The sequence below is a fragment of the Dermacentor andersoni genome, chromosome 5, assembly GCF_023375885.2.
Source record: "Dermacentor andersoni chromosome 5, qqDerAnde1_hic_scaffold, whole genome shotgun sequence".
Classification (NCBI taxonomy): Eukaryota; Metazoa; Arthropoda; class Arachnida; order Ixodida; family Ixodidae; genus Dermacentor; species Dermacentor andersoni.
Genome location: NC_092818.1, coordinates 158,419,562 through 158,434,412, shown reverse-complemented (window position 1 = coordinate 158,434,412; position 14,851 = coordinate 158,419,562). Strand labels below are relative to the sequence as shown.

At 48.1% G+C, this 14,851-nt stretch overlaps 2 protein-coding genes and 1 long non-coding RNA gene across 4 annotated transcripts in view; 2 read left to right on the top strand and 1 right to left on the bottom strand.

The window, feature by feature from the left end:
* LOC126531471 (uncharacterized) overlaps positions 1–14,851 on the top strand; it is a 51,523-nt gene that overhangs the window by 15,946 nt on the left and 20,726 nt on the right. The gene's annotated exons all lie outside the window — the stretch shown is intronic.
* The window catches only part of LOC126531457 (uncharacterized), a 58,804-nt gene that overhangs the window by 42,719 nt on the left and 1,234 nt on the right, over positions 1–14,851 (bottom strand). The window lies entirely within an intron of this gene.
* Positions 3,657–7,714, top strand: LOC140218618 (uncharacterized). The gene is made up of 3 exons (XM_072288440.1): positions 3,657–3,978; positions 4,786–4,879; positions 5,074–7,714. Exons 1-3 carry the CDS (start codon positions 3,826–3,828, stop codon positions 7,485–7,487), a joined length of 2,661 nt encoding a protein of 886 aa, XP_072144541.1. The 5' UTR covers positions 3,657–3,825; the 3' UTR covers positions 7,488–7,714.

Genomic DNA, 14,851 nt, shown 5'->3' with positions numbered 1-14,851 from the left:
TTTGTACGTTTCATGAAATGGTTTCTGCCCTTACAAGTAACGATGTTTATTATGACTACAACTAACATATGCAAAAACGGCACTCAAAACAGGAGACACGTCCATCTGTGCCGCTATTGCGCGTTCTCAGCGATCGCAGTGCCTCGCTAGCACATGTTTTCTGATGCCGGTGCCGTGCGCAGGAACAAATGGGGAAAATGAAGCAATCGCTCACTCGGCCTAGCTTCCGACCTGCGCCACGAATAGCAGCCGACCTTTGTAAGCAGCCAAAACACAATGAAGGGACGAGGAGGAGAATGCAGGTAGGCTGCGAGCATGACCTTGCAGAAACCGACCGCATTTATATCTGGTGTGTTCCTATTAAACACTAGCGGCGCCCTCACTAATGAGTGGGTCACATGGTAGGGGGCGTGGCAGAGTGCGAACTTCACAAACCTCCTTTACAAGAATAAAAATTGGGTGTATGGATTGTCTATAGCCTTTAAGTAGTCTAGACAATCCTTGCTTTCTTATAGACTCGCACATTTGGCTATAGAACGTATGCGGAAAGTTTGTAGACAAAAGCCGTTGACGAGTAACCATTTCCTTTAGTGTGGTTGTGCTTGTGCAAAGTCTGTATAGTTATTAACCAACGAAATATGTAGCACCATGTTTCTACAGGCTGTCTGTACGCACTCTATTTACTCAGTAGAAAAAGAAAGGATTGGGAACTTTTAAATAATGGGATTTAACGTGCCAAAACCACTTTCTGATTATGAGGCACGCCGTAGTGGAGGACTCCGGAAATTTCGACCACCTGGGGTTCTTTAACGTGCACCTAAATCTAAGTACACGGGTGTTTTCGCATTTCGCCCCCATCGAAATGCGGCCGCCGCGGCCGGGATTCGATCCCGCGACCTCGTGCTCAGCAGCCCAACACCATAGCCACTGAGCAACCACAGCGGGTGTTTGTAGACTTCCTAACTGCTTGTCTGCATAAAATTTTGTAGGCAGCTGAACACGCCAAAGAGGAGCCAGCGTACAAGAATCGCGCAAAACCAAGAAACCAAATTACGGTCGACTAGCTGATCCCAGCTTCCCTCTATACTCTTAAATATTATACTTTGTTCATGGCCACGTTCCATTAAGTTCTCCAACGAAACCGCACATGCCGCGCAAAGTTCTTTAATGTTCTCACGGCACTTGCGTCGCAGAGCAAGGAGGCTGGCAGGCGAGCCATTGTATTTCCCCTATGCTCGTTTTGTGTCCCGCCAAGACGCCACATGCACTCGCGGCGAGTGTGCACACATGTGCGCCCTACAAAACACAGCTGCAACTAAACGAGTGAAAGGCACAAAAACAGCTTTGCGCAAAGGGCGGCTGTGCAAACCGGTTGAAACTGGTTTCTCTCTCTCTCGCTCTCGCTCGCTGTCTTTCTTCCTTCTTCCCAGATAATGCACTACTGCCTATTTCTAGGACAGCGTTTTGCCGTCGCACGAAGAATTCCACGACGTGTTTTAACATGTGCGATGAGCGCGCGTCAGGTGCGCGTACTCCGCGCCACAACAAACACATTACTGCGCGTACATTTCACATCCGCGTGCAATCTTGAGTCGCCAGTGTCTTACGAGGGCGAAGTTACTCACACTCGCGAAGGAAGCGAGTCTGAAGTTGGACACCGCAGTTAATCAGAAGAAGAGCGGAAGTCAACGTTGCTTGTCACGGCCATGATAAGTCTGAGTCACATGCGGCTTTAGAGAGTTATCTCTTCGGCGGTCTCCAATATGTGTCCCGTGGCGCGGAGGCAGTCCCACTCTCGTGCACATCTCGCGGGATGCGAATCTTGCCCCCCCCCCCCCCCCCCCCCCCCCCCCCCCGAAATCAACGAACCGGGCGTGCGGGGGAATATTTTTCATCCGGAGCAGTGGGAGAGTCGGCTCGCCAGCTAGGACCGAGTCTCCCTTTATATTGCATCTCAATGTGGGTTCGTCACCGTCGCTTGATTCACTAAAACGCACTAAAGCTTTCGCACTCCTTTGCCCTCTGGAACGCGCCACGTGCTTCGGAATATGCACAGCTCTCCAGAACACACGCTGGTGTTGACAAGCTGTGCCTGGTGGTTATCATGCTTGGTTCGGTATCGATAGGCCTTATAGGTTAGACTTTCAACATAGTCGGAGATGCAGTTTCCTTTGCTTTGCTACCCAATAACCGTTTACAAACGGTGATTGGAGAGACTTTGCGATGGAGTGAGACATTACAAGAGGTCGGTGAGACTCGAGATAATCAAGAGTCTGAAAGTGTCTGTTTCACAACTGAATGGCCACTGCGGGGCTTACGTATTGAGTGAAAACGGCTTAAGCACTTTCCACACATTCCTTAGTATATACGGTGTGTGCCCGGATTGTTTGTGGTGTGGGAATTTCGGGGACGGGAAAAGGGTGGGCGAGCTCGAGCTCCGGACGCTCATAGCTGTTTATCCGGCCCTGTGTGAGTGACGTTTGTGATTGTTCTGCGCTTTCACTGTTGTCTCGCGTAGCTACTTCTGTGGCTGTCACGGTTGCCTGGCGCGCGTGGCTAAGCGATAAGCTCTTTCGCGTAATGAATTTTGAAATCATGGCCTGAGGTGCACAGGCAGTGATTTTTCTGCTGACTCAAGTTACTGGAGGTTGTGCCGTTACAGTAGCCTGCCGCACCACTTCTACCTATCGCGCTGTGTTGTTCAAAGCCTTGTGTGTTGACCCCACGAACTTAAGCTAGAGCCGGCTCCATTTCGAGCTTCCTTCCCTGCGGTACTTCTTTCATTCTTGTCCGTCCCTTGCCTTCGATCTTCTTACAAGTCGCTGCTCCACGTTTTGCGACCGTGGTTGTGCAACGCGGAAACAGATGCACCCTTGAGCACGAGCAATTTTTCGCAAGCAGCCTTATGAATGCACAGGGGGGATCGATATGAAAGAGGACACATTATTTGCGTTTCTCGCGAACATTTGGGAAACATACTTATTAATCAGCACGAGAACATCGGGAGAGTTAGAAGGACACAGGACAGCGCTCGTCCTGTCTCCCACTGTGTCCTCCATTGATTTTTTGCGCTAATTAATAAGTATGCATCCTTTCCAACTCGCCCATCTTTCTACCTTGCTGCCATTTGGGAAAGCACCACAAGGCACATTTTGAACACGAGAAAGCGTCGGCAAGTATTAGCAAGTGCGGTCTGAACGCTCGCTTTTGCAGTAATCGTTGCATACCGATCAGATGCCTCGTTTCACAGCGGAGCGTCCTGTATGTTTCAGCCAGGGCTTGTCATGACGAAAGTGAAGATCGATAACGAAAACAAACGTTCTTAAACGCTGACGAAAAATACCACGGACAAGAAGACCTGGACTTGGTCAGTGATCGAAACTTCATCATCATCATGTCACCTGACCAGACCAATTTTCGTCAAACCCTCGAGTGCATTTCTTTCACGCTGTGCTCATCCACATTGGCACACATTATCCCTGTCCTCGCTCTATTTCAGTCAATGCGCGAGCTGCTCGCGCCACGAAAACACAGCACACGCGGTCGCGTTCCCGCGTCGCAAACGCGACCGCGTGCTCGCCACGTTCGCGAACGTTCCAGTACGTTCGGCGGACACCAGGCGACGCTGCAGTTCGACTTTGGATAGGGTGCCTCGATGCGCGCGCCCCCGCTTAGGGTGAGGTCACCCTTTGAACCAGCCGGCGCCGCCTAAACCTGTTTTCGCGCGCTCCCTCCGCCATTGCGTTGCCCGCGTCGACTTCGCCGCGCTGCTGTGCGGGCGTCCTCGAAACGCTGCTGCGTTCGCGCGGCTTTCATCGGCGTAGAATGCCTGGATGTTGTGTTCCTCAGTGCTCCAACCATTCGAGAAATGGTTGGAGGATGTTCCATTTTCCAAGGGACCCAAAAAGGCGGCTTCTGTGGCTGGTGCGAGTCAAGCGTGACAAGTGGCAACCGACGAACTCCTCGTGTGTCTGCAGCGTAAGTGCCACATGTTGGTTCAGTGCTGTTTTTGTTGCGATTTATTTGTATTTTGTTGCGTTTGGGCAGCTAAGTGTCGTTCAATATTCTTCTTGCTCGGCTTAAAAAAGCTGCGTGAAACACTAAAACAAAGTAAATGAGTTTCACTACAGCGCGGTACAGGCCATTGTCTGCCGCTTGCTTGTTCGCATCCGAAATTGCACGACACGTGTCCGCTGGGGAATACGTACCACGCGTGCTTTCGCCGCTTCTTTTCATTCAAAGGTAATTGCCTTTACTAGGCGCTTGCCAGCGAATTGCGGTCTGGGCCCAAACATTGCATCAAGGCACAGAGCATGAGGACAAGCAAGGGCACATAAGCTGTGGCAATTACTGTGCAAATGGATGGCCCAGGAACCAATTTTGATTAATTCACTCACGATTTCTGAAGTTGTTTTTGACATGTGTGCGGCGTTGGGTAGCTTCCGCTGCCTATTAACCGGACGCTTCGTCCTACGACGCCGCATTATGTCAGTAAATGAGATTAACAGAGATCGTTGTTATGTGCAGATTGAGGCGCTCATTCGAGTAATTCGCCTGATATTTCGACTAATTTGTTCTTTGGCCTGTTAACCCGACGCTTCGTTCTGCGATGGCGGATTAAGTCAGTGAATGAGATAGACAGGATATGTTATGTGCAGATTGAGGCTCTCATTCGAGTAATTCGACTGATATTTGGACTACTGTGTTCTCTTGCGTGCTGCCTTCATTGTTTTCATTATCGAGCCGGAAATGCGCCGCTAATTTCAATATCAAATTCATCTGCAGGCTCATTTCGAAGCCAGCAGCTTCGAACAGAACCGCGCGGATGGGTGGAAGAAGCTCAAGCCTAATGCTGTACCAACGGTGTTCCCATTCAAAGGTGAGATGCCTCCTGACCCTGGTATTTGTTACCACGTTGCTTATCGGCTCATTATCTACATTTGAAAAAGTTATGTGAGGAAACGATTCATGCGCATACATATTAAATTTTCTGGCGCGCCTTCTATTCTGCTTTTAGTTAACACAATCTTAAATATATGTAATGGGCATTTTTTCTTATTTATCTGTTTCCAGAACTTCCTAAAGAGCGAAGGCCACCAAGGGAACGAAATGCACACGTGCCTGCATTATTCAGTGACGACGCAGCCGCACACAATTCTTCACGAGAAGTGAGAAACGTTCTTCCCTCAACTACGCAGGAATTTTCTCCCGCTGATTCTTCGTCAGACGGGGAGATAAATGAGAGATTGGCGGCTACGGAAACCAACAATGCTAATGGGCAACTTACTTCGACCCCCAGGGATGCACGGCTTCAAGAAACTGCAATAGTTACTGCGACCCAACCCCTCGATTCTGAGGCAGCTGAGCTTAGGAAGAAGATTGCAGATCTCACAGCAGCCAATAATAAGCTTAGACAACATCATAACGAATCTAAGAACACTGTCAAAAAACTACAGATGCAGGTACGCAAGCTGCAGAAAGAGGCAACTAATTTCTCACGAAATACGAAGTTTTTAAATGAAGACCAAATTCGTGCTCTTTCTCGGAACAACAATCATGGTAATTCGTGGTCAGCGCAAACAGTAAAGCAAGGTCTAAAAATTAAATTTGCTTGTGGAACCACCGGGTATGAAACACTCAGAAAGATTGGCTACCCTCTTCCATCCAGCAGAACGTTAGCAAGAAGAATTCAGGGCCTGAAGTTTCTGCCAGGTATCCTGCATGAAGTGATCGACGTCATGAGGTCGAAAGCAGAGGGAATGGAGGACGTGGAGAAAGACTGCGTTCTCTTTTTAGATGAAATGGAGATAGCACCCGGATTTGAACTCGACCGTGGCGAAGACGTGCTTCTGGGAGGAACGACGTTGCCCTCAAAGCCTGAAGAGCCAGCCAATCATGCTTTGGTGTTTATGCTAGGTGGGGTAAACCAGAGATGGAAGCAAGTGATAGCCTATGAATTCACTGGTAGGCACGTGGACGGCTCTGTACTCAAGGCATATGTCCTGGAAATAGTGCAGATATGCAGCCAGATTTCTCTAAGAGTCCGTGTTATCACATGTGACATGGGTGCAGCAAACCGCGCTATGTGGAGAGAATTTGGCTTTTCGAGCCACCGCCATTCGACAACTTCGTGCTCAATACCTCACCCAACCTTAAAAGGGAAGGAACTTTTTTTCATCTCGGACCCGGCACATGTCCTTAAGAACCTGAAAGGACAGCTTCTAAGCTCAAAAGTTTTCACACTCAGTGATACTACAGTAAGCAGGAACGGACTGACGGCCTCGAAGGTGAAATTGGAGCATGTACAGGCCGTCTTGGATTATGACGCAGCCAACGAACTTAAGGTAGCACCAAATTTGTCAGAAACCCACATTAGTTGTGGGCACTTCACCAAAATGAAAGTAGGAGTCGCTGTCCAGCTCTTCCGTGAAGCCCCACCAGCTATTCGGTTCCTAATAAAAGAAGGAGTGATTGAGCCAGAGGCCGAAACAACAGCGTGGTTTATGGACCTCGTTTCTAGGTGGTATGCCCTCATGTCATCGCGTCATCCCACCATGGCGCTAAGCCGCAGGAACATTACTAAATATCATGCCGCCTTGGACACACTACGCACGGCAACAGACACCATCAGAGAACTGAAAATGGGCACTGGATCTCAGTGGAAGCCATCGCAAGCAGGGGTCCTAATTGCGACAACGGCTGTCCTTCGCCTTCAAGAAGTGCTTCTTGGCAGTGAAGGGTATGAATTCCTCCTCACGAGCAGGCTGTTGCAAGACTGCCTAGAAAACCTTTTTTCTGTGGTGCGGCTCATGAAGCCAGTGCCCACTGCGTATGACTTGAAGTGTGCACTCCGACTCGTCAGCGTCAGCCACTTTCTTCACACTCCGAGATCAACAAGCTACGAACTTGACGACCGCGAATACCTTGTCGATCTGCTTGCACATAGCAAGAAGGAATGTGCAGAAAGCGAAGTCGATGAAATCAACGACACGGAAATTCTGTTCATTGAAGAGCTCACGTCAACCGAGTGCCGCATCTTGTTTTACCTTGGCGGTTTTATTTTGAAAGGAATTTTGAAATCTATAACTTGTCCGCAGTGCAAGGCTGCTCTCCTTGGCAAGCCTGACGATCAGTATGCTTCCCTGACTGCACTCAAGGAATACGTCAGGGATGGGCAAAACCTCGTATATCCAAGCGCTGATGTCATGAAAACTTTAAAAAACTACGAGGAACATTTCACCGCTGTCAACTCATGGTGCACAGGCAAATTTTTCACCATGAAGTCGCCACTTCGTTCTCTGATAGCCTATCTCGAAGGCATAGACAAACCCTCAGTGAACACATGCATGGCTCACAAAGAACGAATAAGCAAAATGCTGACTGCTGCATATGCCAGAGTGAGGCTCCGAATTCATCTCCGACAAATTCCGAGCACTCATCCTAGTGGCCACGGAAGCAAGACTTGTGCAGGGGTCAGCCTTGCGTAAGCAAGCTGGAATCTGCAGTTCTGCGAGCCTTTTCCTTCAAAGTCTGAAGTCTGCATCTATATATATAGTGATCACAACTATTTTATCAATTACGGTCTATTTAACATAAATGTCGACTTTTAAAAAGTGCAATAATGTTCAGTGTTCACGTTCCCATTAAACACAAATCTCTAACTTTGTGTGTTTTCATAAGCACTGAATAAATGATTTCATGTTTGCTTGGGTAACAGCTTTTGTATTCATCTGGCTGTTACCAGACGAAAAGGGGACTTTATATTTTATTACCGTTGCTGATGCTGTTTCTTCAAAGCGTGCAGAACCAAGACGTTGTTGCATTGACCGCGTCGGCTGAATTTTCTTACCGATCAAATTCACTCACTTGCATTGGGACATCAGTGAGGTTTCCCATGCAATCCTGTTTACCGCGCCTCCGTTCACGAAGAAAAATGCCCATTCAGCCTTTTAACGCCCTCCGCATAACAGCGCGGGAGAAAGGGGGTTAACCCCAGTCGCTGCCGAGCGTGAGATAGGGAGCCGGAAAGCGGAGGAGTCCGTTCTCCGCGAGAACGAGCATGCAGTGGGAACGAGAATGGCGGCCGCCGTAGCAGACGACGCAGATGTCCTCACCCTAAGCGGGGGCGCGCGCATCGAGGCACCCTAACTTTGGAGCTCGAGGCGCGCGCATAGATGTTCTCTGGCGCGCGTGCCACGTCCTCCCGCTAGCGTCGTTGTCAGCGGCGCCGTTCTGTCGCGACACGCGCCCAGCTGCACTGCGCCGCCAAGTCCCATGACCAAAGTGTCGCGAGCGCGCCCGCGCCCGCGCGCCAGCGCTATTTTAGAGCGCCTGGCGTCGCTGCTGCAGCGGGTTTTTGCGCCCAACGCCAGCTATCGCCGGCTCTTGCAGGCGTTTCAGGCGCCGACGCCAGCGACGCCGTCACGTGGCCACAGTGAGAACGCAGAAAGAAAGAATAACGCCATTCAGCGCCACAAATATAGGCGTGGGTCGCCGGGCCGCGACGGGTTTCCTGGTCGAGCGTGCCAGTGTATGAGACGGAAAGGGCTACTGCTTTGTTGCTGCAAGTGCCACGGCCAGGGCACGGCTACAGTATCGCGAAGCGATGCGGCAAACTAATGCGAAAAGTACACAACCCACTATGAGTTCGAGGTGTTTCCACTGTTGGTGCATCACAGGCAGAACAGTCCACATATTCTCTTGAAACGAGTAAATCTAGAACATAACGTGCCGAATCTGTGCTTGCCGAGACCATAAGCAGGGATGTTTTTTTTTAGGTCCTGATATTAAACATACGGTAAGAGAGAGAGAGAGAGAGAGAGAGAGAGACAACAACAGGATGCAACTAAGTCATTGTTTGAATAGCATAGGGCACATAGGAAGGTAGTAGCGCTATACTGAAACCATGGAAAATCCGTGATGTGCATTGTAGCGCCAGCTTCACTGCGCAAATGGCCTTTCCGCCGTTCGATTACAATTACTCGCAGTTCACGAAAGCATTCGCAGCAAACATGGTATATAATTACGAGTGTGCGAATAGTAATTTTTGAGACCGAATCGAATTATATCGAATATTTTTCGACTAGTATGCAATTAATGAACAACCGTTATCACAATTACTATAAAACGATGTTCACATCCCAGTATTCTTCAGGTTAGCAAGTTTCTGCCATCACATAGTACGTTATGAAGCGTTATTTATTAAAATCACGAATGGAGCGTTAGAAGCAAACTAGTTTCTTCGCATGCACAGGGTTCTTAAGAGAGTGAGAATTATCACTGTACAGCCTGCAAATTATGGCTATAGTTGAGTGACGCAGCCTGCTTCACTATACGAGAGTTCTCGTGTTTCATGTCTATACTGTGCCCGAGAGGGTGAAAACCTCCCATACTTTTGCTCCAATTTTATGCTTATTTGGGTGCAGTTGACGTTCTGAAATATTTCGAAATGTATTCGAAAAATATTCGCATTTACGAATAGTGACTATTCTATGCGAAGACCGAATCGAACGGGACACTATTTGATTCGTTACTCGAAAGTTTCGAACATTCGCACACCCCTACTGAAATAACAAATCTTCTTCCTCTCCCTCAGATCTCGTCCAAAAGTGATCTACTACCTCTTTCCCATGCTTGTGCTCAGATTTCCATGTTTGCTGCCGTCGGCGATGACCTTCGTCTGCGTTCATGCAGGAGCACAATGTACGTCTTTGCGGCAATGTTTTCCACTCCAGCGTGACGTCGACGCTCCGTCGTGACGCAATACGATTTTCTCGCTGCGGCAGTTGGTGAGAAGTCCACGGGCGAATAATTATGAGACGCTGTACGAAGATTCAGATGGTCAAAACATCTACGAGCTGGCACAAATTAATACTACAACACTCATATTATCAGATACGTCAGCGTACGAAATTATTCCGCGAAGAGGAAAGAGAAACGTACAAGGTCCTTGTGTATATACATCAGTTCAAGTCTTTATTGCGGGCCGTTGAAGAAGGGAGTTATATTTCGGGGGACATAGAGAACAGCGGACGTATAGCCTGGATTTTGCAAGTGACAAATGGAGCTATCGGCCATACCATGCTGAGGACACAAAACGGCCGAAGGAAAGTTTCTGGTGCGGCACCATGTTTACTATGTATCAGAACTACGCACACGGAGCGGCGTGCGTGAAGGTACAGACAGCTGCGCAGCTGCATTCTGCATACCTTCCGTTAGTGTGCCACGAGCTGACCGGGTGACGTTTATTTTTGTCTACAACTGTAGAAATTGCTGCAGTCGCCGCTGCTCTGCGAAAACCGAAGATCTATACTGCACAAGGTGCCGTGATACTCACGCGCTCAAACTCATCCCTACAGCGACTATATCGTGGCCTGCTTCGTGACGAGTTTACGAAACAATCTCTAGTGCTGGTTGAAGACCTCAGGAGCAGGTTTCTGTGGGTTGATGAGAAAGTCGGAGATCTGGCACGCGAAGGGCTGTCATATTCTGCGTGACTGAGAACCCCGAAGAATCTGCAACGCACAAGGAATGCAATCCGCGACCATTTTTGGACGCTCCACAAAACTCCACATCAACCCTGTGTTGTCAAATTATTTACTCGGAGGCTACCCTCCAGTATCGAGTTTGGACTGGCTCCGCAAACACACAGGTGCGGTTATTCAAGATACGCTTCCCCGCTTTGTGCTCTATGTGGTGAGATTGGTCACGTGGAACACTTCGTCTAGTGGCGCGCTCAGTTCGAAGAGGAGAAAGAAAAGGGTTACTTCACGCTGTACAGAAGAGGGCCGGGTCTTCCGCACGCGGACTTTCAAGACGTAGTGTTGCCGGAGGGGCCGGGAGGAATAAAAAGGTTCTACGCTTGTTCGTCGCCTCCTCCGAGACACCGAGTTGAACCTTTGGTGAAACACTCGTGCTCTAGTAGTGTAAGAGATGTTCAGGCGGAACAATTTCCGGCCAAACACGCCAAGCTAACTCCGCCTGTTACAACACCACTGCCTACATCAGTTCATGTTGGATAATCGAAGCTGAGCCACATTAAACTCAGTCAGTCGTTCTTGAGATAGAGATTACGTGGACACGCCGCGGGCTCAAGTGGCGGAATTGTTCAGGAGTGCGATTTGACAGTTGCACATATATCTTGTTATTGGATGTTAGGTCTTCTTTCTTCTCATTTTCAACGCAGCACTTATGGAATAAAAGAAAGAGGAATAAACATGATGTAAGTCATATGTATGATGAGGATTATAAGTCGCGGGATCGAATCCCGGCCACGGCGGCCGCATTTCGATGGGGGCGAGATGCGAAAACGCCCGTGTACTTAGATTTAGGTGCACATTAAAGTACCGCAGGTGGTCGAAATTTCCGGAGTCCTCCACTACGGCGTGCCTCATAATCAGAAAGTGGTTTTGGCACGTAAAACCCAATAATTATGATGATTATAATGCGCAGGTAAGGAAGAAGTGCATAATAAATGCCCAAAATATTGTGTGCCAGACTTCCTTGCTTTCGTCGGCCCCATTGTTCGAAAAAGAAGGAGCCTTTTGATAGCCATTTACCACATTCTTATAGCACCAAAACGACAAACGCAAATCTGCATGAACGTGCTCTATCAAACGACATTAACTTCCAGGGTTCGTGTGTCGCTCACTAAGCTTACCATAGCAACGCTTACGTAGACAACATCCGAGTCTTCTCGTGCAAATATTTATTCGCTTTTATACTCAGCAGATGTCGGCAGCCACTTGCAAGGCGGTGAGGAGAACAGAACAACGCGTAACAGGACTTGAAGGCACCTAAAAAAATGAATCCATGTTCCCTGTTTAGGCTTTTTCAAGGTGCAGTGGACACGACCACATACGTGTATGAATAAGGTATGCACTGCCACATTCCCTCACATCAGGGTGCAGCTGGCACATTCAAAGAGAATTCTCATCGGCGCACCTACTTCTACATCCTGTTGGGCGTGGCGTTTTTTCATCGTGATGACACTATAGACAACAGGCGAGGGATAAAACTACAAAGACCACCTTATACGTGTCTGTGACAGCTTCTATAAGTTCGCGTTGCGCAAGCGTTCGTGCCGCGCCGTAATTACTTTGTGAATCTAAGATTAGTCTTGAAAAGTAATTTACAACCCTTATGAGAGCTGATAGCACAGCGAGGGACATTGGTAAACGACAGCGAGTAAGTCACGAATAAGCTGCCGCAAGCAGGAAACATGTTACGCCACGTAACGCTCCTTGCATTGGGCATGCAGTCTCTCAAAAGTGTGAGGGCCATCAGTCGTCGCCGGAGCGTGCCAGTGACGCCGGGGGAAACGCATTGTCGATGTATTAGAGTTTACTAGTATATTCTAGACACTACGATGTATGGACTATAGTCTTCGTTGGCCATGACCTCCGAGAACGGCAGCGCGCTCGTGTTGAAGACCTTAGAGGTGATGCGTTCGTTGCGCAATTAGCAGAATTAGACGTCGTTATGGTTATAGGCTAGATAGGACGGGTGCAGCTTACATTTTACAGCATTTTACAGCACCATGGAATGAACTAAAAACGACGATGACGTTATTACTGCTGAGTTTTATGCATAAAAAGAGCCCTATACATACGCGTTTGCAAGACCGGTCGTAACAGTGAGAGGAAGGTTCGTGTTTCAGGTCAACATGATGGCGCCCGTCGTTAAGGTATATCATGTGTAGCATTTGTGACCGTTTGTGTTTGCTTTAAATGATGTGAAATCGCACCGAGACGACTGACGAGCTACCGGGTAACCGTTTAAAATGTCTGGCCTGCAAGTGAATCAGCCCCATTCATGTACTATGTCGCTGTGTTACTGCTCGCTTTTGCCAAATATTAGCTGCATTCACCGGAAATGGCTCTCACGGACTGGTAGTCGGAAACAATGCCACATTGATTCATTGTAAATAGTGTAACGATTACACAGCGATGCAGACGTGATGAGCTGCTGCAATCTCTCACTGGAAACAAGTGGAACGGTTGATTGCCACACAATAACGCGACATGGCGCATACCAACAGCACATCCAGAACGGACGGGTGTTCTTCTTTGCCGTCGAACAATCAGTCTTCGCACTGCTTTCCGCTACTTTCGCTTTTTAGGCGCGTTCTGTTGGTATATACAGCGCAGAAGAACCCACGCTCACCCATAAGCGGTACGCATGTCAATGAGACGGATATAGCTTGAAGGAGACTAATTTCCTGGCCAACACCTCGCCATGTGAGTTTTCATGGTGCAGCGGAATGTTTGCACAACTTCTTTGTGAACGTCTTAGTTTTAACGAGCAAGGAACACTGCTCTCCTCAAATTAAAGTCAGCTGGATAATCGTACGCTAACACAAATCAGCATCATTCGACACCGGCTTGCACAGACATCAGCGCGAGTGACTGTAAAGCGAGGCCGAGCTACGTAACACAGACCGGAACGCGTGACAGACTTTGCCTGCGTGACACTCTCCACTGCGTGACACTGCATGTATTCCTCCGTATTAGAGGTGGGGGAATATTAACTTTTTCTAATGCGAATCGAATACGAATATAGTCAAACGCAACGCACATATTTACTGCAGGAATATTTATTTTGGTGTAATTAGGTGCCACGTCTGTGCTGACTAGCACAAAAGAAGAGACAGCTAACTATCAGGGACAAAAGATCACTTGTGACCACAATATCAGTAAGTGTCATTTAAGAGAGCATGACGAATAGTTTGCGAACATCTTTAGAGCCTGTTTGCAGACAATATTTCCTAGAATGAATGGCTGCTGTGTGACAATATACCCCAAAAACCCTAAATAAATGGTTACCGAAAAACGATCAGAAGGTGTGGAAAAAGGGGAAAAATAAAAAGAAGGCTGAGGAAGTATTTGCGTGCCGCGGTCAACACTTGTAAAAGAGCCCGTTGCAAGGAAAATGTCACATGTTGCAGTGAAAAAAATAAAATTGCTTCTTGACTAGACTGCCACACTAAATGGCAGACTACAAGCAATAATCACAAGCTGCCATGTCGGCTTCCGCCGCCAAACCGAAAACAAAGCTTGCATTATTCATTTTGTTTCTGCATTAATACGAAAACTTTTGGCGTTGTCTCGCTTCTGATATTCTTGCGATAATTTGCTTGACAGACTGAGAAAAGTAAGAAGACTTTAACAGTTGATTGTTGCGAAATATTGGGTTAGTTTCAAATATTCGAAAATACCAAACAGTTCGTATTCCAATACGAATGAAAATAGCATGTAACATTCGATTCATATTCAAAACCTCTAATTTTCGCCCATCCTAACTATGTATTTTCATGCAAGTACCTCAGGGATCGCACATGTACTTGGATCATGGACTTATGGAACAGCCTGTGTATCGCGCGCTGCGACTGCGGACTTTTACGCGAGACATGCACTGGTCTCAATGAGATGCTTTAATATACTATGTAGTTTGTGTGTGCTGTGTTCTTCGTGTGCATTACGTGTCAGTCGTATATCCCGGGTGCATCATTTCGTTTACGATCGCGTTCACCCGGAGTAGCATGGCGTAGGCGTGCCGCCAGGCGAACCTCTCCAATTTTCATTAAAGAGCCTCTCTCTCTGCACGCGACTGCGTGGCACCTCAACGGTTTGGGTGAGGCAGCGCCTACACAGATCTCCGTGAACAGTTTCTTCGTCCCTTCCATTGTTATTCTCTCTCATTCGAGAAAATAGCCAAACGGAGGTATCCTCCGGTTAACCTTACTGCATTTCCTTGCCTTTTACTTATTTTTCTTTCTTTCCTGGCCTTGAAACTTTGGTTCAACGTCAGGTCACCGGCCGCGGGCGCGAATTCCCCCCCCCCCCCCCCCCCC